Genomic DNA, 27,036 nt, shown 5'->3' with positions numbered 1-27,036 from the left:
TTGGGCTTTGTTTGTTCTTCTTTTTCCAGTTGCTTTTGGTGCATTGTTAGATTGTTTATTTGAGATTTTCCTTGTTTGTTGAGATAGGCCTGTATCGCTATAAACTTCCCTCTTAGAACCGCTTTTTCTGTATCCCATAAATTCTGGTATGTTGTATTTTCATTTTCATTTGTCTCCAGGTATTTTTTGATTTCTTCTTTGATTTCTTCATTGACCCAGTCGTTGTTCAGTAGCATTTTGTTTAATCTCCATGTATTTGTGGCTTTTCTGATTTTCTTCCTATAGTTGATTTCTAGTTTCATACCGTTGTGGTCAGAAAAGATGCTTGGTATTATTTCAATCTTCTTAAATTTATGGAGACTTGTTTTGTGGCCTAATATGTGATCAATCCTGGAGAATGTTCCATGTGCATTTGAAAAGAACGTGTATTCTTCGGTTTTTGGATGGAATGCTCTGTATATATCTACTAGGTCCATCTGTTCTAGTGTGTCGTTTAAGGCCAATGTTTCCTTATTGATCTTCTGTTTGGATGATCTATCCGTTGGTGTAAGTGGAGTGTTAAAGTCCCCTACTATTATTGTGTTACTGTCTATTTCTGTTTTTATGTCTGTTAATAATTGCTTTATATATTTAGGTGCACCTACATTGGGTGCGTAGATATTTACAAGTGTTATATCCTCTTCTTGGATTGTTCTCTTGATCATTATGTAATGCCCTTCTTTGTCTCTTTTTACAGTTTTTGTTTTAAAGTCTATTTTGTCTGATATGAGTACTGCTACCCCAGCTTCCTTTTCATTGCCATTTGCATGGAGTATCTTTTTCCATCCTTTCACTTACAGTTTGTGAGTGTCTTTAGGTCTGAAGTGTGTCTCTTTTATGCAGCATATATATGGGTCTTGTTTTTTTATCCAATCAGCCACCCTATGCCTTTTAATTGGAGCTTTAGTCCATTGACGTTTAAAGTAGCTATTGATAAGTATGTACTTACTGCCATTTTTTAACTTTTTTTCTCAGTGTTTTAGTAGTCCTTCTCTGTTCCTTCCTTCTTCTATACAGAATTGATGGTCTCTCTAGTTTGACCTCTGTCCGAAAGCTGTACTCTTTAACTCCCCTCCTCCCTCCTTTTATGTTTTTGATATCATATCTAACCTCTTTTTTGTGCATTTGTATCCATTGCCCTCTTATCATGGAAATAGATAATTTTTCCTATTTGTGGTCTTCTCTTTTCTGTGTCAGCACGCCCACACCAGGCCACAACAATGGCCGCCGCCAATGTCCCAGTCCCTGGAGTGGTCTCACCTCTCACTGAGATGCACTCAGAGCCTATTAGGTGAGTCTCTTTTCACCAAAGCACTGTGCACCTTTCTTTCTGGTGATTTTAGGTTGCTTTCTGAAATGGGTGAGTTTGCGCGTGGGCCCTTTAAGAGCCTGTTTTAATGTCTTTGTGAACCAGCTTTTCTGGGGGTACTCCCCACTGTTTTAGTAGCAGGCAAAGTCAGATATTATGCCACTCGTCTCAATTGTGCTGGGTCCACAAAATGCCCACAGTAGGGGCGCTCCCCGGCTCAGGGCCCCGCGCCTCCAGGGAGGCTGCGTACCTGTGGGTGGCTCCCGGGCAGCCGTGAGGCACTGCGGCTTGTGAAGGCAGTGTTTTTCCTCTCCAGAAGGGAGTTTCTGCCTCTTCTACCTCAGTTAGGATTGTCCGTTGTTGCAGGAGTTCCTCTTATCCAGTTTTCAGTTCTGTCTCAGGGGTAATTTTCCCACAAGTAGTTGTAAACTGGCTGTGTCCGCGGGAGGAGGTGAGTTCAGAGTCTGCCTACGCTGCCATCTTGACTTCCCCACAGGTTTATTACTACATACAAAGTAACATGCAGCCTATGATCTCAATTACAACTTTAAACTAATGTTGGACTCTGTTTTTTGGTTTTTTTGGTGAGGAAGATTGGCCTTGAGCTAACATCTGTTGCCAGTCTTCCTCTTTTTGCTGAGGAAGATTGGCTCTGAGCTAACATCTGTGCCCATCTTCCTGTATTTTGTATGTGGGATGCCGCCACAGCATGGCTTGATGAGCAGTGTGTCGGTCTGTGCCCGGGATTCGAACCTGCAAACCCCAGGCCACTGAAGCAAAGCGTGCAAACTTAACCACTATGCCACTGGGTTGGCCTCAAGTTTGGATTTTATTTGGAACTTATAATTTTCTATTCATATGCTATATTTTATCTTCCTTGTATTGAATTTTTATTTCAGCAATCATTTTTAATTTACAGGACTGCTTTTTTGCTTAGTGCTTATTCTTTTTCATACTAAACTACTCTTGCTTTGTGGATATGATATACTCTTTTTTGGAAGATAGTTAGCTTTTTTTCCTTTTGTTCTCTGCTTGTCCCTTTCCTTTGTATTTTTGCCCCTCCTTGTTAATTGGGCCCCTCTTTTTTATTTGGGGGTTTTCACCAAGTGTCTAGTGGTACTTGGCTCTTATATATGGTGTTGATTTTTGGCTGGTGGTCTTCACTGTAGGCTCATTAAGAGTTTAGCCAAATTTTTCACTAGAGTCTTTTAATTGTCAGTATTCAGAGGCAAAAATTTGGTCAAATTATCACCTGCAGTAACACGGAAGACAGAAAATGTACCTAATGCACTCATGGCATTGGGTGAGATTTTGAGGCAGAATTTCGAAAGAATAAACTGGCTACTATTAGCTGCAATTGATAAAGTACTATAAGAAAGAGACAAGCTCAAAAATAAGGAGGTGGGTCTGCAAATGGAATTGAAAGGGAATATATAGCCTAGGCTGGAAAATGAAATTGTTTTTCACCAAAAGTGTGATCGTTAAATACAGCCTTAGGAAAAGACCAAATACAGGGTACTGCCATTACCATAGGCCTCAAGGAAAAGACCAAATAAAGGGTGTAACTATACACTCATTTTTTAAGACCTCTGAAGGGATTAAGGGGATGCCTTTCAGCTGAACCAAAGTGCTACTAGAAAGATTAAACGAATGAGAAGCTTGATGTGCTCAAGACATACACGTCTCTACAAACTAAGTCATGAGTACTTTGAGCATCTCAGGCTGAACTAGTTAGTGACTGTTCCTCTAATCCTCTTCTGCTGCAGTCTTCCAGACCCTTACTCCTCCAGCAACTCCCAGATTTGGGTAAATCCTAATTCCTTTATTAAATCTCTTTAGTCATGCAATATTTGTAATGAGTCTGCTTTCCTCACCAAATCCAGACTAAAACACCTGGCTTCTCTAGAAAAGAGAGACTGAGGCAAAAACTAAATCTATTATTTTATTAGAAGGGGCAATCCAGGCTGGTGAGAGTGAGGAAGAATGAAAGTAGGGCTAGCAAGGATGGGAAGCAAATGCACATTGATAAATTACTGTATAGTACTTGGCTTGTTTCATGAAAAGCCGTGAAGAGATACTGCCAATCATTTGGCAAGTACACTTGCTTAGCTACATGGCACATCTCTGGGCAAGAGGGTGAAAAACTGTGCCTCAAAACAATCAATCAGTTGATCCAAGTTTTCCAGACAGATAGTTAACTTCACTGCTCGTCCAGACTGCATCATCTAGCCTTTTTGACAGTCACTGGGGAAACCCTGTGGCATGGTGCTTCCTGGAGTCCAGAAGTGTTGGGATGGGCCAGGAATTCTGAGCATGTGGCTAGTTAACCTCAGGCAGAGGAATCATACAAGCCTGCCAGTAGTCTGTCACTATGTAGGCTGGTAGCTACGGCAAAGCAAGTGGTTGGTGGCCTGGAAACAGTGAGACCAAGAATCTAAGAAGGCCCTTGAGGAAGGTATGTCTAATACTGTATCCAAAGATGAGATATCTATTGGCACAATAATGCTGTATAATAAACAGCTATAAATCTTCAGTGGCATAATAGATATTCCTTGCTCACACATCTGGAATCAGCTAGGTGTCAGTTAGATGGCTCTGGTGATCTTGGCTGGGATTGTTCACATATCTTGGGGTGCTATCAGCCAATCCAGACAGGATTCAGCTAGGGTAACCAGAGTAACTTGGCTCTGCTGCATGTATGTCTCACCCTCCGGCAGGCTAACTCTGGCATGTATGTGTGTATGGTGACAGCAGAAGCACAAGAGTAAGTGGAGATACACTAGATCTTTGGAAATACATATGGCTGAGAATCAGAGTGAGAGGGTACTTCAAAGGGGCATGAAAAAGGACCATGAATACAGGGAGGAGTAAAGAATTAGGGCCATTTTTGCAGTCTATCATACCAAACAAAAACAAGTACAGACAATTCATTGTTCTAACAGGTATTATTATTGTTTTTTGGGAAGAACTTGAGATTTTATCTGGCCTTAGTTGTAAATTGGGCCCTTATGAAGTGTGTGGGTCATCCAGCTGTGAGATGGGGCAAATGAGTAACAGGATTGTTCTGTTTCTTTTCCTCTCCTTCTTAACTGTTGTTTAGTTGGTTTGTAGAGCCAGTTAAATGGCAATTGATTTTGGCTCAGGGAAGTCCAAATTTTAGCCCAGAGAAATCCAACTTTGGCCCTGCTTAAATCAATTCAGCCCTTCCTCTGTTCCCAGGGCCAAGTTCTAAACATGAAGAAATCCATTTTAATTCTATTCTCGTAAAATAATTGCTAAATAGGCAAGCCAGTTAGTTCACCTGGCTAAGACTAAGAGGCTAATAATGTTCAAACCTTATACACATTCCTTTTTATGAATAGCATAATAAAATGGTGACCTTGCTAAACCAAATCAGAAGTCCCAGATTCTAGACCCGGTTCTACCACTAACTAGTTGTGTGACCTTTGACCTTTGGACAAGTCACTTAATCTCTTTAGATCTAAGTTGCCACATACATATATTCAGGGACTGCTCTAAATTACAATGTATCAAAAACCCTGTTTCCACAGGATGTTAGTAGGTGTTACTTATTCAAATAAATTTAAGAAATACTAGCTTAAATAAAGTTCAAAAAGTTTATTTCAGGACTTTTCAGCACTTGTATGCTGTGCCTTTTGAATCTCTAAGAGGGGAATATAATGTGCGGCAAACAAATTTCACCAATAACTCGTTTTTTCATAAAATATGTTATGTGTCCCACTGAATATACTTTGGGAAATGTACTGTTGCTTCTAGCATCCACATGGGTGAATTTATCAGTGTGGGTCCCAGAAAGAAACAAAGGGCAACTTGAAACAGGGATATTTGAGAAGAGTATAATAAAATGACTATTTACAAAGGTATAGGCAGGGTTTAGGGAAACCAACACGCGGTAATGGACTACCGTGGGGCAGATAACACCTGGGAGCCTTTACTCCCCCTAAGTGAGAAGGAAGGTGTAAAGGGAGGGAGCACGGACCTTAAATTAGAGACGTAACTGAAATCACTTCTTGGAAAGGGATGCCTGGTAAGATGGCCTTCAGAAGAGGGACACAGCCAAACTGTGGTGACCTGGCAGGAAAGGAGCCAGAGAAGCAAATAATAGTTTCATTTTCCTTTCAATCTCCAATCTCCTGCTAATGCTTCTCATTTGTTGAACCCAACCAAAACCAGAGGGCAAGGGGACCTATCTCACAGAGAGCAGAGTGGAAAAGAGTGGAGGGTGGATCCAGAGGGGTACACCGAAGCTATCCAGCACAGTAGGGCTCCACTCACAAGCAGCTAGATTAGGCGATTCAAGCATGTCTTCAGAACTCAGTCTTTTTGTCTCTCCACTCTGCTTTCCTTTGCTGGCTTCACTCTAATGCAGGCTCTTGCCATCTGCAGCACAGACGGCACCAGCAGCTCTAGGGTTGTGTCATTCTTACTTCACCATTTCAAATAAAATGAAAAGAGTAAATACATACATAGCACTTACTGTATGCCAGACGCTGTTTAAAGCCCTTTTAGATACATTAACTCAGTTAATCCTCAGAATAATCCTTTAAGGTAGCTACTGTATTATCCTCTCTTTAGAGATGAAGAGAATGACATATGACTGGTAAGTGGAAAAGGAAAAGCTAAGATTTAGATTCAGGTAGTCTAGCCCTAGAGTCTGTGCTTTTAACCACTGCACCATAGTGCTTTATGAAAAATAAACCCTATCTCCTACAGCATCCATATCACTTATCAAAAAGGATGCTGGGTCAGGCTCATCCCTGGATCAACTACCGGGCACTCTGCTTGCCAAACGGGGTCATATGTCCACCCCTACGGCAGGACCACACGATTGCTAGCAATTTCTCCCTAAAAAAGATGCCAGGCAGATATAAAAAGTAACAAATGTCCATCACAGGCAGTGTGAACGTTAAGAAATGACCCTAGGGACCAGAGCAACAATTCTAGTTCTGCCTACGTTTGCCACTAACCTCAAGCAAATTACTTATCACTTCATTTTCCGCAACGTGATTCTGATCCCATCAACCTCCAAATGTGTAGTGAGTACAGGCGGAAAGATAGGAATATCTCTAAACAAATATCTAATTATATCTAATTACAGATATAACACATTATACTAAAATATAGTAATAAAACTGAGATATGCCAAACTTGAGCAAATAACTTGTGAAATGAGTTTTTCAGTCAACACTATCTCTGAAAATTCCCTTAGAAATAACTTCCTTCTAAAAAATATGATGTAAAATGAATGAAACCTTCTTTAATCAAGTGGTCTGACAGACATTACACATGAATATTTCCTAAGAATAAACAAAGCACAATTATAAATTTATTGATTTTAGCAAAATAAAATGACATAAGTGGCTTCTTAAAAACTAATGGGTAAGTTTTCTTGTTTCCTTGTCTCCAGAGCATTTGGCATTCTTTATCAACTGGTACATAAAAGAGTAGAAAAATAAAAGATTGTCATATTGTCCTTTGTATTTCTCTTTTAATATATCAGTATGGTAGTCTACCAGAAAGTAGTAAATGGCTTCAATTGTGGAAAGGAAGGTATCTGGCTTTCCTTTTTGATGGCGCCAAAAGCAAGTTTTTCTTGTTTTCAACTCAACTTGTAATAACCCTGCCAAAAAAAAATAAGAAAAGTATAAATATTTCTTCTTGACCACAGGGTGTGGTACAATGATGATGATTTCTTGTAATTATGTTAAGGATATATTTTAAGACGGCAGATAAATTTCTTCAACCCCAATGCCAAATAGGATATCTTCTTAAATGCATTAAGGTGTATATATATATATACACATATATATATACATATATATATATATACACATATATATATATATATACGTATATATATATACATACATATATATATATATACACACACACACAGAAGCAATATAAAATACACAATGAAATCTTATATATAAGAGTTACCTATAAGTCTTGGGCCTTGTAGCAATGTGTTAAAAGCAGTTAACATTTAAGATGTTCATCTTCTATCTACCAGTGTCTTTTTTTATTTTGACCTGTGACAGGACTAAATTCACCAGTTTTCAGAAGGGTTTCATTTCCTTGATAAACTGACATTTAAAACATTATTCTGAAACTCAGTGAGAGAGACAGGCAGGTTAATGATCCATAATACTGTTTACTTCTGGATTATCACTTTTTGGCTATATTTTCATGAACAGAATACCTAGAGCTGTTTCTCTAGCTCTGTCTCATCTGTGTTACAGAGCCTCAATGACATAGTCAGGTGCTAGACTGCCTTGCTCCCAACATTTAAAGAGGAAATGATTCAGGAAATCACAGAACAGCACTCACTTCTTATAACTCAGATGTCAACATACAAACCCAGAATGCTTTTAGCACCTTAGACCAGTCCTCCGATTCACATTATATTTATTTTGTGATACTTTTTTTAAAGCATATTTTATTTTTAAGTGCAAAATAGAAGGGAGAAGGTAATATCAAAATTGGCCCCTGACTCAGGTTAGGGACCTCTGAGTCATCAATGATTTCCTACTATCACACTTCACTTTAACCTACAAGCTACCTCAGAAATATAGCAGAGAATGACAATAAATAAATAATATTTTAAAAATTAAGATATTAAGAGGTATGGAGGATCAAATGTCTAACAGGAGTCTCAGGGGAAGAGAATAAAGAGAATGAAGGAGAGACAGCATTTAAAGAGACAATGCCTATTACTTTTTTAGAAACTATTTTAAAAAATGTAAAGCCACAGATACATGAAATAATGTATCTCAAGCAGAATAAATACAAAGAAATCAGTGCCTAGATCCATCACATAGTAGTGTAACTGCAAAAGAGCAAGGATAAAGAGAAGATTTTAAAAGTGGCCATTGAGAAGGTACAGATCTTATACAAAAGGATGGTACTCTGGTAATCTTTGATTTTTATATATGGAAGACACTGGAACAGAATACTGAATGAAGACACTGGAACACTGAAGACACTGGAATAAAATCTCCAAATGTCAAGAGAAAATAACAGGCAACCTAAAACTGTACCCAGCAGAACTATATATCAAGAACAAGAGTGAAAAACACAAAGAGACAAACAAAAATTGAACATATGCCAACAAGAGACCTAATGAAAGGAATTTCTAAAGAATGTATTTCAACCAAGACTGCTTTTGTTAAAAGAACGGTGAACAAAGAAAATGGTAACCACTTATGCAAATCCAAATAAATGCTGCCTGTATAAAACAAAAACAATAATACTATCTAATTTGTGGGCTGAAAATAAAGGACAGAACAAAAATAATGAAGAAAATAACAATAACATTGTGAACTAGGAGAGGGTTGAGGAGAGATTAAAATATTGTTTGACTTCGAATTTTTTTAAGTTACATGTGCATTGTACAATTCTCTACAAGTAGGAATATTAAAAAATGGAGTAAGAAAGAATAAAAACATGATTAATCAAAGAAAAGCCAGGAAAAGAAAAAAAATAGTAAAAAATGGGACAAATAGAAATACAATTAAGATGGTTAAGTCCATCTTAATTGTATTTCAATACAATTAAGCAATACTCACAGCAAATGTAAATAGACTAAACCTGCCGTTTAAAAGACATAGATTATCAGATTTGAAACATGACAAAGACGGCTGATACAGGCCTTCTGTTTAATATTGCATTGGAGGTCTTAGTTAACACAGTAATACAAAAAAAATAAAGGATAACTAGATGCATAAGAACTGAAAAGAAACAAACACAATTAACATTATTTACAGAGAAAATTTTTAAAGATTTTTAAAAATCTACAAACAAATTATTAGAAATATAGTATTTTGGGGTAGAGAGGATTTAACAAGAAACAAAAAGTGCTAAATATGAAAGATTGATAAATTCTATATTAAGAATTTCTGTTCTTCAAAAGATATAAAGAAATTTAAAAGATGAGTCATAAACTGCAAGAAGATATTTCAAAACATTATTATCTATATTCTAAAATATATAAAGAATTTCTACAGATCAATAAGAAAAGGAAAAAAAAAACACTAGGCAAACAGGGATAGGTATTTCACAGAACAAGATATGTGCAAGGCCAAACAAGCAAGCAAAATGATGCTCAATCCAATTACTAATCAGGAAAAGGCAAATTATGACCACAATGAGATACCACTTTATACCTACTAGATTGGCAAAAATCACATATTTGACAATACCAAGATAGGAGGGATTATGGATCAATGGGAACTCTTATACATCAACAATGGGAGTATAAATTTGTATACCTACACTTTGGAAAACAATTTGGCATTATCTTGTAAAACTGAACATTCTCATACACAACAACCCAGCAATCCCACTTCTAGTAGGTTTCCTAGAGAAAGCTTGCAAATGCATGAGGATATTCACAGTAGCACTATCTGTAACAGCAAAACCTAGAAATTACTCAAGTGTTTCATTAACAGGAGACTGGATAAACTGTAGTATATTCAAACAGTCAGATATTACACATCAGTAAACGTGAACACACTATAGCTACAATCATATAACATGCATACACCTTAGAAACAAAATGTAAGTTTAGAACACAAGTCCCGAGAAAAAAACAGGTCAAAATAAAGCAAAACTAAATAATAGAAAGTTTATGAAAACAGATGTATATAATAAAACTTTAATCTAAAAAAAGGAAAAGAATTATAAACACTAGTTCTGGAGAACAGTTAACTCTGTTGAGAGAAGAAGGGGAATGGCATCAGGGAGGAAAACATAGGTCGATGGAAGTTATTGATAAAATTCTGGTGCTTGGGTTCTAACTATGCATTATATCATTACGCACTATAGCAATGTTATATATATTCTTTCATATATATCAAAATTTAGTTTAAAAAGTAATACAAAAAAACATTTTTTCCTACTTAGTGGCAGAATTCGGCCTGGAAGTCAGGTCCCAGCCCTGTTCTTTCCATTAGACTTAAAACACAAATCTAATCCTGTCAGTGTCAGGCTTTAAATTCTTTAATGATGCCACAGCACCCATGGAAAAAAGACCGAATTCCCTGGCACAATATTCAAGGGCATTCATAATTTGAATTTCTTCAGTCTCTTCTACCATTCTCATATATGTATGCACTCTACACCATATTCAACTTTTCAGTCTCGTGAATACCACAGGAAGTATCCTTGTGCATACGTCATTCCCTTTGTCTGAAATACCCCTCCCTCACTCCTTTACACATCAAGATTTCAACAGAGACAGTGAATCTTTCCAGGGACTCCAGGAAGAGCAGGGTCGTGTCTCCTCAATGCTGCACCCAACCACTGCACCCAAAATGTACTGAATTTTCTTACCTGCCTCCCATAATAGATTATGTGGCAGACCATGTCCATTGTCTTCTAAGTATTCACCTTCACCTTCCCTCTTATTTACAAATCTCAATCCTGTTCAGTGTGGCATGTGTCCACTAAAAACTGCTCAGCTCTTCTTACAGCCAGAGTGGTCACGTGAACCAGTTCTGGCCAAAGAAAGGAAAAATGAAATCTCCTAAGCGCAACTTCTAGGAAAGCTATTGTTTTTTTTTTTAATATAAGAGCCAGGCTCAGTGCGATTCCATATATTGCCCTTTGCCCTTTGTCTTGCCTGGAATATATATGGGATGCTTCAGGGACTAGGAGCCATCTTACAAGCATGAGGATGAAAGTGATGCAGGAGGAAAACAGAAGGAGTCTGAGTCCTTAAGAACATTGTGACGTCCCTATACCAGCCCTGGACTACCCACCTCTAGACTTTTACATGTGAAAAGTAAACCCACTACTTGTTTTAAGATTCTATCTGGGTTTCTGTTGCAGTTAAACACAACCCTAACTAATAGTCACTGTGATCAATCAGACGGGAGAGATATTGCCTCATTCTCCTTCATATCCCTCAAATCTAGGACACTGCCTGTCCAGAAACAGGTGTTCAACAAATGTTACTGAATGAATGGACAAATCCCAAAACCATTCTGCCTTTAAAGTATTCTACCTAGGTATTTTGAAAATATTTCAATTTGAATAATTTTGATTCAAAGATATACAACAACTTTAACAACCAAAACCAAACCTTCTTGAAATATTTGTATTAATGTTAATTATAACCAAAAAGTAAAGGCAGACATTTGAAAATGTTCTAAGTGATTAGTACAATTAAAATCTTAACATAAGATTTTGACATCACCAATATAATTTAGAAAAAAAACAAAGAGTAACTATTAAAACAGTGTTGGTTTCTATAATACGTCTAATATGTTCTAAAATGTTAAATATAAAAATCAAGATTTAGTGATTATCGCCACTAATCCATTCTGTTTTAAAGATTTGCTTGGAAGTATATAGAACCTTTTAAATCATACCAATATACAAATACACGAGATTATATAGAAAATTAATATTTACTTTTAAAAGTTCAACATATACATTAAAAAAATTCTCTTGCTAGTATTTCTGGCAATCAATAACTTTAAGATAAAATTAGTAAAATTTTTTAGCAGTAAAACTTTAAAGCAGGTAATTATAAATGGCCTTTCCCTCCAAAATTATTGCCGTAATCTCTTCAACTGGAAAATGAGAATGAAAATCGTGAGTGATTCTTACATTGTTGGTGTGAGGACGGAATGAGGTAGTAAGTATATGACACAACACTCACTGACACACTGAGTATAGTTTAGGAAATGCTTATAATGTGAGAAAAGCTGTCACTTTAAACACTGTATCAATACAGTCAAAATGAAGGGACAGAGCTGGCTATTTTTTAAAACAAATTACTATATAATACCAGTTTTAATAATTTGGAATCCTTCCCCACCACGTCCCCCTAAGGCTCCCCATGGAAAACCTTCAAGAATGTATGTCCCTCTCCACTTTGTAGGTTTACATTTCATGATTAAATTAGGCACTCAACCTTCAAATGTTTTATTTTGACAGTGGTAAAACATCTAGAACTATTTCTCTGTAAAGTCTGGCAAAACAGTATGTTTTTATATTGTTAAAGAGATTCTTAACCTCAGCATTCATAATAAGAGAACAGAAACAGAATTTCCAATACATTCCATTTGAGGGTTTAAACTGAGGTTTAGAGCTGGTTTCAGCTCTAAATCCCATTGAATGATAAAATGTTTTAAAACCTAAGGGCAATGATTTATAACAAACATGCATTGTTTCTTGTGGAAATAACTTGGCTTATTTGCAAACTGGTATTTCACATACACAGACTATAAATATGTGCAGAGCCCCAAATATTCCCTGTGGTGTGATGAGGAGCCAGAAGGGGCAGGGGTTGAAGTAGGACATGCAGAGAAGACGGACTCTACAAATCTGTTTATTTCATGATTTTGAAGGAATTAAGAAATCCCTTTTAAAATTTTTGATGTAGCAGAGAATAGAAATATGTGATACCTTCTCTCTGATCTGAGAAGGAATAACAGAAATTTTTTGTACAAATCTGATTTTAAGCCTTAAGCACAAATGTGGACATTCTGAAAACAGATTTTGAATTGTACCTCAGTAATTCCTTTTATAGTTTTTTCAAGTGTTCTCACTTATGTTCTTTCATCTGATCCTTTCAATTACCATATAAGGTAATTATAAAGAAAAATGACTCAGAAAAATCTTCAAACTAAGGAGTAGCTTGCTGCTGTAACCACCCAAGGTAATGTGGCAGGCAGGACTCCCAAGAGCAGGGCCTTAGGGTTCCATTTCTCTATTAAACATCAGCAACAAGAGTCTTCCAGGTCTTATGCTCTACAGTCTCTCTCTCTCTGTCTCTGTCTCTGTTTCTCCCTCCCTCTCTCTCTCTCTCTCATACACACACACACACACACACACACACACACACACACACACACAATTTCTTTCTGTGTCTCTATCTCTCTGCCTATCTTTCTCGTACACATACACACAAGCACACACAATCAGAAGGACAAAGCAATCTTACTAACATGTATGTTGATCTCAGAGGTACAAACTATATAAATTAAGCTAATTAAATCTAGTATTGTCACTCACTCGGGACTAATTACACAAGTCAGACTCCAAAAAATGTCCTAAACTTTCCTTTCTAGATGATGTACATTTTTAACAATAGCCTGGAGAAGCTCTCCCAGGTTGAAACTGTTTTGGCAACTGCCTAATACCAACTGAGCAGTTCTCTCGCCTTCTAATCATACATGGTACACAAAGAGCTGGAAAGAAACCCAAAGCTTTTAGAGCAACTACTGAGCAAGCCTGAAGAACTGAGTAAGGTTCAAGGAAACAAGAGAGGTAATACGAGCTCCTCTTCTTCATATTACTAGTTGTGTTACTTGGGCAAATAAAGCAACTCTTTTAAACCATTATTATTAGGAAGTAAGCTTATCATTCTAAGAGAAAAATGGATACAAACATAAAACAAAGGAAAGAAAACCTCTGTAATATTAAATCTGAATTAGAAATATCCATGTGAACTCATGATATGTATCCATTTATTTTTCTTGGCTCTAACCACTGAAGCAATGACATCCAAGTAGTAATAAATTTACCAGATCTTGGATTCTAATATTCCCCACCAAAAAGAATCAGAGCTCCTTTGAATAATGATTAATTCTAGGTCTGGGGTAGAAAAAAGCACAAGTGAACTTGGGACATCCTGTTGTAGCAGAAAGAATAATGAGGCCATGTCACAAAGGACCTGAAGGGCTCCCACTAGCAAAATTTGAGACAATTTGGGAAGCTAAAAGAAAACAATCACGATAGATTACAATATACTGAATTAAAAGGAAATCCATAAGACTACAGTGATCTCAAAAAGGGGCAAGGGAAAAGAGAGGAAAAAAGAAGGGGAAAAGGAAAAGCTCTTCTTCACATAAGAATGCCAGCTAACAAATGTAGAAGGAATAATAAAATTAAAATTTCATCATTTTGAAACCCTCAATGTAATTACTGATTTAAGCAAGAGTCATCAACGATACTAAACCCACTCAGAGAAAAGCAGTTGGGAACTAGTTTATAGTCTCGAAGCATCAGCCACAGATTACCACTAATTTCAAAGAAGAAAATAAACCTTTCAAATGGAGAGATCTGGCAATCACCACTTTAATCAAGTAATTAAAGTTATCACCAATAATGGAACAACTTACATTATATGCCTTCTGATTTGATTAAAGTATAAGTTTACAATTTCACCTATGAATAGAGTATCATATAGTTTATCAGCTAAACAGGTTAATTTCTGAGAGGGAAAGGGGATGCTATTAATGATTATATCAAAACAATATAAACTGGAATTGTCATGGACCATCCTGGATTTATCCTTATCTGTAAGTATCCTTGCAACAATATTTAAACTGAATCTAATCATGATGAAACATTCAGACAATTGACCTATCCTCTTGACGGTCTAACTCATGGAAAGACAAAAACAGGGGACTGTTCGAGATTAACAGAGACTAAAGAGACATAATAACCAAATGCAGCAGGAGTTTACATGCTGCATCAGAGGAAAAAAAGCTACAAAAGATATTTTTGGGTTAATTAGGGAAACGTGAATATGGAGTATATATTAGATATTATAGAACATTTGTTAATTTTCTTAGAGTGAATATTGCAATCATGCAATTATTCTTAAAATATGTACAGTTAAGTATTTAAGGGTGAAATGTTGTAAAGCTTGCAACTCACTTTCAAATGGTTCAACCAAAAATATATATAATATCTAAGGATACACACACATATAACAGAGAAAGAAATAAAGCAAGCGTGGCAAAATGCATGGGTATTCAATGCAACTCTTCTTCCAATATATCTGTAGGTTTGAAGTTTTTTCAAATGAAAGTTGGGGAAAGGAGTAATCCAAAAAAACAACATTTTTTTTCTTACCTTGAAGTCTCTCATCAGTGAATATTTTGTTTGTTTGGTTCCACGTACTATCTATAAATATAATTTTTTTCAGTGTTGTGTCTTTGAACTTGCTATCATTCAAATCCTCTTCTTCGGTTTTCTTGCGTTTAGTAGATGGCTTGTCAGGGTCATCATTTTTGCCTCTAACATTATTTTGAATCCTTTTTTGCAGGTGAAAAGAAATGTCTTTTATTGAGACAGACTTAGGCCCAGGAAAAACAAGTGCAACCTGAAGCAAAGAAACTCAAGTTAGTAGTATGCTATTATGATTTCCAAAATGAGTAAATTCTGACTGACTTAAAACTTTAAGAAAAAAAATATGGTGAAAATATGAGAAACAAGCATTAGGTTCTTTAATATGTATGGTAAAGTTCTTCGCTCTTCCCTAGTAATTTATAATCACGATATACTACCTAAAAGTATTACTTCACTGTACCTTGAATCAAAAAACTAAACTCTATAATATTTCATAAGATAAAAGGCAAAGTATGTGATACTTCGCAAAAGAACCATTGAAAAGCGCTCAATAATTAAATACCATTTTCACCTATATAATAAGCAAAGATGAAACAAATGATATAGTCAATGCTGGTGAGGAAATGGTGTAATGGGCCTTTATGGCCATTACTGATGGCAGGTTTAAATAGTATAACTCTTCATGAAAGCAATTTGGCAATTTAAATCAAGAGTCTTGAAATGTTCATATCCTTTGTTCAAATAATTTCACTTATGGGAACTGATCTTAATAAAATATCCTAAATATACACATACTCACAATTCCTAGAATATTTATTCCAATATATTTATTACAGTGAAAAATTAAAACTGAAAAATCCTACTATCATGGAATAATTCTGTAAATTACATGTTTTTACTATCAGATCCTTATATACTATCAGATCCTCCAATGTCTGCAAGGCTCCTGTCACAAAGCAGGCACCCAATAAGTATTTGTTAAATGAACAGATGTCGGTAGAATCATGAGTATTTTATGCCCCATACTTTTCTCTATTTCCCAAATTTTCTTTAACAAGCATGTATCATTTTTAATATGAAAAAATAAGCATTATAAAAAGAAAAGAAACAAAAAATCTAGAATTTATAAACTTCAAAGTTATAAAACATTTTCAAACATTCACAATGCATGCCTGTATTTCCCCCATACCATACTAACAAAGTCCAGGGCTTCTTAATTTTCTTGGATTATAAGCCTATCATGTCTCTCTACAGAACCTAGCACCGTGTTCTATTTAATTGACATAAATGATATCTGGCTGACCAGAGAAGGAAACACAAATATATTCCTAAATCCAAAACTCAGATATTATTTACAAACACAACTTTCCATATAAACTCAACCAAAAAATATATATATATATTGACGGGAAAGGGAAAACTTACCAAGGTCTTTCTAGAACAAATGAATGTATTTTCGTTTCTAGATTAACCACACCAACAAATGGTCCCCAACAGACCTAAAAGAGGGGTCTTCTTTCAGAAGTACCCAAGGCCTGGTTTTTTTTAGTTTGTTTGTTTGTTTGTTTTGTGAGGAGGACTAACCCCAAGCGGACATCCGATGCCAATCCTTCGCTTTTTTCTTGAGGAAGACTGGCCTTGGGCTAACATGCATGCCCATCTTCCTTTAATTTATATGGGATGCCACCACAGCATGGCTTAACCAGCGGTGCGTCGGTGCGCACCCAGGATTCGAACCTGTGATCCCCGGGCCACTGCAGTGGAGCGCGCGCACTTAACCGCTGTGCCACCAGGCCAGCCCCCCAAGGCCTAATTTTTCAGGATCTATTGCAACATTACTTTTCAACAAGACCAGTAATATCTCACCAATGTGACAATTTCAACTATGCGAAAACCAGTTAAGAATCTAGAAATGAGCAAGGAAGGCCTCTGAGCAGTCAAAAGAAATGTTACAAACGCCATGTACTAAAGCTCTTAATTTAGGGAGAATTACTGGAAATCTTTCTCAGTCTTTCTTTTCTTCTTCTGGAGAAATTCCAGCAATGTTTGTAATCTGGTTTCCCAGCTTGCATCAAATTAGACCACCTCTGTGTGGTACAGGCAGTGGGACAAAGAGGGGAGAAAGTAAAAGCGGGCATAGGCATATTGGCATAGAGTAAAAACCTGAAGAAATAACACAGAAAAACTATAAAAAGTGGAAAGACAGACTTAAAAAAGCCTAACAAAATAGGATCATTTGAGCTTTGAAGCCACCAATGAAGTAAATTGTATGTTACTTAGTGCTACATACGGATAACACTAGGTCATGAAGAAAAATATTAAATTATGTTCAAGTAAGTTCAGAAAGGCAATAGAGTTTAAAATTCATTTTTAGAGTCGATGTGAAGAGTTGTAAAAAATAAGCTGCCTACTTCATGGTCCTTTTCTTCATATTCTGGAATACAAGGATAAGTGTAGATATTTACAAAGTCAGGTGCTAAGAGTTTTGCATGTATAGCAGTACTTTTGCCATCTGTTTCATTTGGATGTTTAATGATGTCAATCTTCAATGGAAGCTAAAATTTAAAAAAAATACAATTAAAACAAATATCAAAACTCTGATTTTTATGTTAATAAAAATGGTTTTTAAAGCTTAAATAGCAAGTTCACAATGTTACTAAAAATATACTTATGGTTTGAAAGTCATACTTTTCTAGACCAGATTAAGAATGGTCGGAGTCACAAAGCAAACCCAAATTTCTTCCTCAATATTGTTAATCATGCAATAGAACAACTATTTCCAACTCATTTAACAGAATCTGCTCTAAAGCAAAGCTCCAATGTCATTTGCATTTAAGTTACACAAGCATTAAGTCTAATTCCTTGCATTTCAGTATCTGTGCCAAGAACATTTTTTATAATTCCTATAAATTTTAGATTGGTTAATTTTATGATATATTAAAAGGAAACATAAGTTTGGGCAAAAGCTTCAGATCTAAAATGCAAGTTAAAATTTTGTTCCTGATACATCCTTTAAGAGCAAAGGCACTATCCTTTGTTGTGAACATCATGATTGTCGGAGTGGCCTTTAACAGCACAAACGAAATAATTATCAATTGGCAAAACTGTAACAGAATAGGTTTAGGAGGTACACTATATAAAAAATAACTCTCTTCAAAATCACTTTGCTTATTTCCCTTAAAGTTTCATTATTTTACTGTTACAGATTATGTCCTGCCTCTATACAAAACTAATATTCTCTTGCATTTCTTGACTTAGATTTTTCTATTATTTTACTGACTTGTTTGGTTTAGTTTACTATATAACGCCTGGTCATGTCCTGCATTCAGCCATGATTATGAAAATGAAAGCCAAGTCACATCTCCCCCACTATACATAAGAAACTCTCTCTGAGATGGATTCTTTACTGTGGATTTCAAATGACTTCTTTGTTATGATAAGCAGCCTTCCAGCCCAATTCCCACACTAAACAGGCAGGATGCTAGCTATTTACCCTGGGGCACACAGCTAGTTTATCCTGGAGTACAAAACTATTTTTCTTATTTTTTAAAACAGCTTTATTAAAGATGTAAAATCAATATAATAAATTGCACATATTTAAACTGTACAATCTAATGACTTTTAACATGTGTTACACCCTTGAACTCATCAGCACAATCAAGATAATGAACATATCCATCACCCCCAAAAGTCTTCTTGTGCCTACCTCCTTCCCCTTTCCCCAACACCACCACCCACAGTCTTTAGGCAATCATTGATCTGCTATCACTATAGATAAGTTTATATTTTCTAGAATTTTATATAAATGAAGTCATACAGTATGTACTCTTTTCATCTGACTTTCTTTACTCAAAATATTATTCTGACATTCATCCATATTGTTGTATATATCATTAATTCCAGAACTATTCTTTAAAGAAGCAGTTGCTGCATGCCACTAAATGATCCCAATTGCATATATTCTATCTTTCTGGACGATTATGTGGAGAGAGGACAGTGTATACTCCAGGAGGCCCATAAATATGTACCCCAACTAGTTTTCAGTTTAGAGTTTCAAACCCCATGCCTCCTACCCTCCCCACTTAGGCCTAGTGATCATTTTTAACTTAGGGCCAATTGTTTCAAATCATCAAACTTCTAGTTATAGAAAATTTACCATTTAAGTAGCCAGTTCACAAATGATTTTACATCACTGTACTTCTGGCTGAACTCTACCTCAGACTTCCCTCATGCTGTTCAGTCACAGCTGACACTAATTCCCTTTCCCCAGGGTCTCTCAGTACCAGGTCAGCATTATCTCAGCCCAGGGAAGGTAGCGAAGAGGAAAGCAGAAAAAAAAAAGCAGATCATGACCAAGTATTCTATTACTAATAAAATTGACTTTCTTATATGGCTGATGAGGAGAGCTGAAAATTCCAAAGGCAATCACCAACATTTCTGATCAGCTGGCTATCTTGAAGGATATCATTTATATCAAGGACACAGGACTGAGTGTTATTAATGTATTTTAGAAATCATATACCTAGCCTATTTTTTGAATAACACAATAAAAAGAGAAAGTTTTACGGACTAAAATCTACAAATATAAGAAAATTATGCAAAATTTGTGTTCGAGAAGTTTTCCTGGGTCCCAGTCCAGGTTATCTTTAGTTCTCCCTGAGTAAGCCTAAAATTTCTGATACTATGAAACGAAAGCACAGACACAGATGAAATCATGGAAATACATGTTTGTGTTCTAGTTCACACTTTTTTTGTGTGTGTGAGGAGGTCAGCCCTGTGCTAACATCTGCCAATCCTCCTCTTTTTTTTGCTGAGGAAGACTGGCCCTGGGCTAACATCCGTGCCCATCTTCCTCCACTTTATGTGGGAGGCTGCCACACATGGCTTGACAAGTGGTGCGTCGGTGCACGCCCGGGATCCGAACCGGCGAACCCCGGGCCACCGCAGTGGAGCGCCCGCACTTAACCGCTTGCGCCACCGGGCCGGCCCCTCTAGTTCACACATTTTAAAGGAAACTACATCTTAAATAATGACAGGGTGCAGAGTTCACACCAACAGTCTCGACCAGATGCAGTTCAAGTAGAGATGTTCTGTTTTCAAACTTACAAAGAACATCCATCTGTTCTGTAACACCTATGTTTCCTGTAAGAGATTTACCACAAACCTTTCTGCTCAAATCTAACAAAATGCCATTAGCAGGGAGCCCTAAGCTTTTTCCCATATGATTATCAACTTTTCCAAAGGCAGCCTTTTAAATTCTAGTAAATTCTATTAATTCTAATCAAGATGAAGCTTTCTTCTACCTTATGGTTTTTTCCTCCCCTTTTAAAAAAATGCCCAAGAGCACCTTTTACCTTTCCTTATGCATTTCTCATGGCATTAAAAAATCATATTCTGCATGAAAAGATAGATATTTATGAATTTATTCCCTAGACTAAAATTTAAAGCTTGGGAGGTACTTATTCATTATTATATTCATCTTTCCTTCCCAAGCAGGCTATCTAAAAAGTTAATGCTGAATGATTTGTTAAAATAAAAATAAAGTAGAAATTAGAAAGAAAATTTTGTAGAGTTTTTATTACTACTAATATATATTAACACATCAAATTTAATATATAGCCATTAAAATATAAACACTTTAGAAAACTCTGCACAGTCCAGTAGGCCATTTAGAGTTGATCAACACCTGGCATGGCGTTTTGAGTCATTTCTATTAAATAAGGGATATTAGACCACTGATTTGGAAAATAATCCTCTATTACTAAATTTCTATGAAAATATTAGCCCTGTCAATATATTTTTGACTTTGATTATTCTGATCTGCAATCCTTTTTGAACATAACACATTTTAAGATAAAACTTTTAATGGGATACTTTCTTTATGTGGCTTTGATATAAATGGAACATAGAATAATTCTGTGTATACTTCAAAAACTATACTTTGAAATGTAACGTTCTTATAAGATAATGGGAAACTTAAAAAGAATTATTATCCCCAAGCTCTTGGTTTTTCTGAGGTAACTATGAAGCTTATATTAGATTCCAGGCTTCCTTATTCTTGGCTAGTAAACTTTCCACTAGCCTATTAAGTGTGATTTTAGAACTATAAGAAGACCATAGATTTTCCAAGATGACATATAGGCTAAAATAAAATTCAAGTAACAAAATATGAGTGTTAAAGTATTTTTCTTACTTCAAATTTAAATGAACCTTAAAATCACCACATTAGATATTTTAAATATAGTTACAATTTATTTTCTTACTGGCAAGTTCTAATGAGTCCATGTGTAGAGTTTAGTCTCTCTTAAGTCCTAATAGGCAGCAGTCAAATTTTATACATTATTTCATTTACTCCGAAAGTTCAGATCAGTGCTAGACATATAAGTTAACATAGATATAATAAATTATTCTTTCTATATGCAGACATGATGGTTTATGGACCTTTTACTACATAAGAATAGTCTTAGTAAGCAACAAAAAGTAAAAGGTAAGCAATCAATTCAAACCAATTTTTAAAATCTGGCTTAAAATCACTACAATTATAATATAGCTCAATGAATAGGTCTTAGTCCTTTAAAATTTAGTTTAGTTTAATCAGTGACATCTACTCCATCTCCATGTATAGCATGGGGCTAAGCTCATTCTACAAAAGCCAAAGAAAATCAATCCTCTTTCCTTTAGGATATTTCCTCCAAGAGCAGTTCCAAGGACCTGAGGTAGTTTTTAAAGCTCTTTCAGGTAATCTATAAACTTGTTTCTTGTAGTATTCATCTTTATACCATATTTTTTGTGTCTCTTTCTCCAGAGACAAAAAAAAACAAATAGGTTTAGCAGTCTGTAGGATTAAAGTTTCTATTAATATAATTCATTTTCATAATGATGTTATTTATCAAGCTTATTAATTATATTAAAGCAGGCGAATAAGACATCTTTTTAAAATCTATTTTACTTCTTTCAAACAATTAAATCTCTTACCAACCTTCACAAGTGGCATCTGTTCAAGCGGTACGTTTTCAACTGGGACATAACACGTATAGCAGTAGAACATTCTTGAACCACCGCATTTGAGACACCTTGATCTCCCACTTTGTTGAGCTTTTTGAAGAACTTCTTGAGAAGCTAAGCATAAGTTTTGAAGAGGATCTTCTGAAGCTATGGGAGCAGTTTGTGACTGTTGTATTTCTACAAATTTTGAATTATTTTCTTCCCTTTCTTTGAGAAATATAGGTGGATTGAGAGACATTTTTTCATTCAAACCAAAATTTACACATGTATTTCTAAAACACATATCATAGGTGCACTGGAAAAAAAAAGTAGGGGGCAAAATAAAAATAGAAAACATTTTACTCACTCTCTCTACATAGAAAATTACTCAATTTATTTCACAACTGTGTGCTGTTTTGGTATTTACTAACAAACGTTAATAAGTTTTTAAAACCATTAAATTAGCATGCTTTAAAATACAAAATGAAAAAGCAATAAACTCAAAACAATAAATTACCCTTTTGGGCCATTCCCTGAATAAAAATAGAAAGGTGATCTCTTTGAAAAATTATTTCAAATATAAAGTTTAGGTGCTAACGGTCCATTTTTCAGTCACTCTTTTGTTCCAGGGACAGCAATTTTGTTTTATATCAGGAATGTAATGGTTTAATGTTAGTATCAGCCAGCAACGTATTCACCTTGTAGGCTCTGACTTTGAAGTAATGTTACACGACATCAAATCTCAACCTGAACTCTACTGAAAATACGAGGTTCCAGTGAAATCAGTAAAATTTAGTTAGATATGTTCTAAAAGATATATTCCTCCCCAACTTAAAACACACACAAGATATATAACTAAACATCTATTAAAATATAAGAGGCATCTACTACCAAGTGTAATTTGCAAAATATCCCAAAAGGTGAAATATATGTTCAGAAAAAATAAAGCCTGATCTTATATGTTTAAAAATTTTATAGAGTAACATTAATGTCTACTCACTCTAAGAAGTCATATTGTTTTTTGAAAATATGCACCACGCAGATTCTTTAGCACTAGAGATAAAATAGTAAAATAACTTTCCCACTTAAATATTTTCTTCAAACAAGGATGGTGACCGCCAAAATTGTTATTCAGCTACTCTGTAAGCACAATATCTTTTGAGGGAGAAGAGACTGGGGCCCTTTTGATTTGATACAAATTCCAAAGCTGTAAAATGATTCTCTTATTATAAAGCCCTATGGCATTGTGGTGTGTAACTATGAGTCTCCAGGCATTTGGAGTACAAACACTGACAGGAGAAACGCTGTGACTGCAACAGAAAACTTTCTGTGGTCTCCCAAATAGAAAGCGAACAAAAAAGACCAGTAGAACATAAGACACAACATAATTTACTAACAAGAAGCTAGTGATACTAATTTAATTACTCATCAGGAGCTTTTTATAGATTGTAAATCCCAATGAGCTTGAGGCCCAAATAAAGAGATGCAAAGAAAAAAGGTGCTGGTCCTTGAAGGAGAAGTAAAATGTACTTGCCAAATTTACCCGAGGGGAAAACCAAAGTAAAATAAATATTTTTGATGTGTACTGATTAGACACAGGTTTACATTTTGAGTTGCTCAGTGAAAGCGATATTTGAGAAAGATGGTCCCATCCCTTTTTCCAGCCTCACAAATGGAAAACATTATCTACTTCTAACCCTCACTCCAAATCACCTCCCTAAAAATGGCTTCTATCTTTGTGAATTATGTCCCCAATGACTAGAAGAGTGAACAACATTAAGCTGCCAACTTTACTTGAGTCTCAGATCCTTTTAAGATCACATGAGAGTCTTTGACCTTATCTCTAGAAATGCATATACAGACACAATATTTTACACACAATTTCAGGTGGTTTGCAGATCCCTAGAATCCATCCACAGGTCCAGGTAACGACATCCTTAGATCAAAAATTCATTCTAAGCACAGAAGCAGCCTTAAAAGTCTGGAAAGAGAGCCTATTAGTTTCCAGAAATTGGAGCTACAAATCCTGTTGGCTAACAAAAGGTCAACTGTCACAAGCCAATAAGGTCTCATCACTGCACACAGGAAGCTAATTAAGTGTCACCTAAATCCTCTTGGTTTGGGTTTGTTCTGGTAATGCCTGAGGTTCTTACAGAGAAACATTTTTTGCTGAGGAAGATTCACCCTGAGCTAACATCTGTGCCCATCTTCCTCTGTTTTGTATGTGGGTCGCCACCACAGCATGGCTGCTGACGAGTAGTGTAGGTCCGTGCCCGGGAACCAAACCTGGGACGCCAAAGTAGAGCCTGCCGATCTTAACCACTAGGCCATGGGGCCGGCCCCCAGAGAAACATTTTTAGGCTATAATAGTCTTGAGTTATCCAGATCCTGGGGCTCATCCTAAAAAAGAAATTGGACTGGACTAATTCAACCTGATTCTATTTCCCTGGGTATTCCAGTAGTTTTTTATGGGCACACAAAGTATGCCGTTCGTAGGGACATCATGAAAGCCAACACAGTTGCCCGACATTCAGCGCAAAACGACTCGTGACTTTTTCTATGGCCATCAAAATACACTCCTGAGATGTCTCAGAAATATCCCCCTATATTTCACTTGGCTTCTGTCCATATAACTAAATGAATATCAGTGAAACCTTACATAAATGTCCTTCCTCTACAGAATCAAACAACACAAATACCTGTGAGACAGTGAAAGGGAAATGTTTACGGCTCCCTCCCTTGCCTCATCTACACACTCACCTACGGCTGAAGCAGCTACACAGAAGAGGCCTGCAGTTGTAAGCCATGGGCAGCTCCCTCCAAAGATCTCTGAAACCATAAGACCAGGGCCTCTCTCCTGACCTAGCCAACAGCCTGCCTCAAACGTGTACAACTCATTTGTTGCAAACATGATTATTTAAAATCTTCAAAACATACTTGTTAACATCAAATGTGTGCAGGGAAATACAAGTGGAGTCGTGGGAATAACTCAGAAAACGTAAAAAGACTTTATTCCTAAGGAACTAACAAATATTTTTACCTTGATGGTGCACCCATCATTCTGCAACTTAGGTTGAAAACAAATTAATTTTTTACTCCTCCTTCTACCCTCTTTTCCCCCAAAACTAACAACTCACCAAGACGCATCAGTTCTACCTTGCACCTAATCCTCTATTTTTAGTCTCCAAGTCAGGACTCTAGAGGGTCTATGGCAATCTCTTCAACTCTTTACTTTTGTGCATTTATTATTGGTTCCATTTAACACGGAAAAATGTACTTTAATTTGGAGTTAACTTTTAGTGAAGGCAATCCTCCTAGCAGACAGTCAACTCTGCAAGAGCAGAATTCTTTACTGATTTCACCTCTCTAGCCCTGTCTCTTATGCAGGAGGAGGAATTCAACAAATACTTGTTAACTAAATCAAAACCATCCTGAAAAAAAAGCATCCAGTATGCATCTCACTACTGAAGTACCTGACAAACTACCTTTATGGGCCATCTGCAGCCTGGCACAAGTGGCAGCCTGGCAGATTTTTTGGCAAAACAATAATGGAAAAGGCTCCTAGCTACAAGTTGACCTACCTCCCAGTGGAACATCATATAAAACCCCCCTGTCCTGTACTGTGGACCAATTCAGCACCAGATAAAATCTGCTTCAAATTTTTTTTTTCTTAGGGTATTTTTAGGAACCTGGTCACATGTGTACAGGTCCAACATCCATTTTTTTAAATCCAAGGTACCACCTTTTTCATACAGGACTAATGGCCCCTCCCACACCACCCACCACGTGGGAAGCAGACTGGCTTGCCTTAGTTTTTCGTGGTACACTGCGGTTCAAACAGAAGTAATCCTTAAATGTTGTGAGTTAAGTCAAGCAGCGATTTTATCTTCCAGTTCCTTGAAACTGGCACCTTAAAGTGTTAATATACTTCCTTAGTAATAATTTTGACAGAAGGAACAGACTCCTTTGCTGATTATGTAACCATAATCTTAATATGTAAATGCACTGCTCGGCATACTATGTCTGTACTAAGCTTCTCCTTCCGTGATAACCAATCCCCCACAAACCACTCCAAACACTAAAAAATAAAGAATAGGGTTCCTAGGGGACTAACTTTGCCAGGACAGCCTTTCCTTGGAGCGGGAAGCACCGAAAATAACTGTTAGGGAAAAAATATTTTTGAAGAAAAATTTGCAAGTCTTCTTCCCAAAGGGCCCGCAAGCTTCTAAAGATGCAAGCGCCCGCGCAGGGACCAGGGTCGCGCTCACAGCGACAGCCGGCACGCTAGGGACCGGCCTCGGAGCGCCACACCTCTGGCCCCCAGAGAGGCGCGGAGCCCGGCACAAGGGATCGGAGTGGGACTCAGACCTGCACAGCCCGCGGGTCCTCGCACAGCTCCACGCGTCCTCTGCTCCGCCCGAGCCCCAGGCGCGCGCCCGGCCGAGGACGCGCCCGGACGCCGCGGAGCGCTTTCCGGGCGACACCGGAGGGAGGAGCCCGGCCGTTGCTAGGGCCGGGCGCAGCGCAGGCCACGCGGCAGAGCTAACGGGCGCGGAGGACCGCCGGGAAGGCTGGCACGGAAGTCCCGCCTCAGCCGCTCCCGCAGCCCGCGGTGGCGCCCTTCTGAGGCACCGGGTCCAGGAGCGGGGCGGGCATCGGCGCGGCCCGGCCTCACGGCCCCCGGCCCTGCGCTGAGTTCCCTCCTGAGGCTGGCCTGGCCCAGATGAGTGGAACGCGGTTCTTGAACTATAGCCTCAAGGTGTAGCTGCAGTGAGTTTGAAAAATGCTGCTCCGACAGAACACTTGTCCATTTT

The 27,036-nt window shown here is 37.0% G+C and overlaps 1 protein-coding gene across 2 annotated transcripts; it reads right to left on the bottom strand.

Annotated features, from left to right (window-relative positions):
* Positions 1-6,682: 6,682 nt before the first annotated feature.
* DTWD1 (DTW motif tRNA-uridine aminocarboxypropyltransferase 1) lies at positions 6,683-26,666 on the bottom strand. Of its 2 annotated transcripts, XM_004421562.3 has the most exons (5): positions 26,591-26,666; positions 22,218-22,538; positions 17,650-17,793; positions 15,242-15,491; positions 6,683-6,989 (listed from the first exon to the last, which is right to left on the bottom strand). In XM_004421562.3, exons 2-5 carry the CDS (start codon positions 22,524-22,526, stop codon positions 6,742-6,744), a joined length of 951 nt encoding a protein of 316 aa, XP_004421619.1. In that variant the 5' UTR covers positions 22,527-22,538; positions 26,591-26,666; the 3' UTR covers positions 6,683-6,741. The 2 variants fall into 2 exon arrangements, with proteins under 2 accessions (XP_004421619.1, XP_087283191.1); XM_087427065.1 differs by lacking the exon at positions 26,591-26,666 and having other exon boundaries at positions 22,218-26,558.
* Between the last annotated feature and the right edge of the window lie 370 nt (positions 26,667-27,036).

The sequence above is a fragment of the Ceratotherium simum genome, chromosome 3 (assembly GCF_057802395.1).
Source record: "Ceratotherium simum simum isolate JZ-2026a chromosome 3, ASM5780239v1, whole genome shotgun sequence".
NCBI lineage: Eukaryota > Metazoa > Chordata > Mammalia > Perissodactyla > Rhinocerotidae > Ceratotherium > Ceratotherium simum.
Note: the sequence above shows the minus strand (reverse complement) of the source record. Positions and strands in the feature narration are given on the sequence as shown.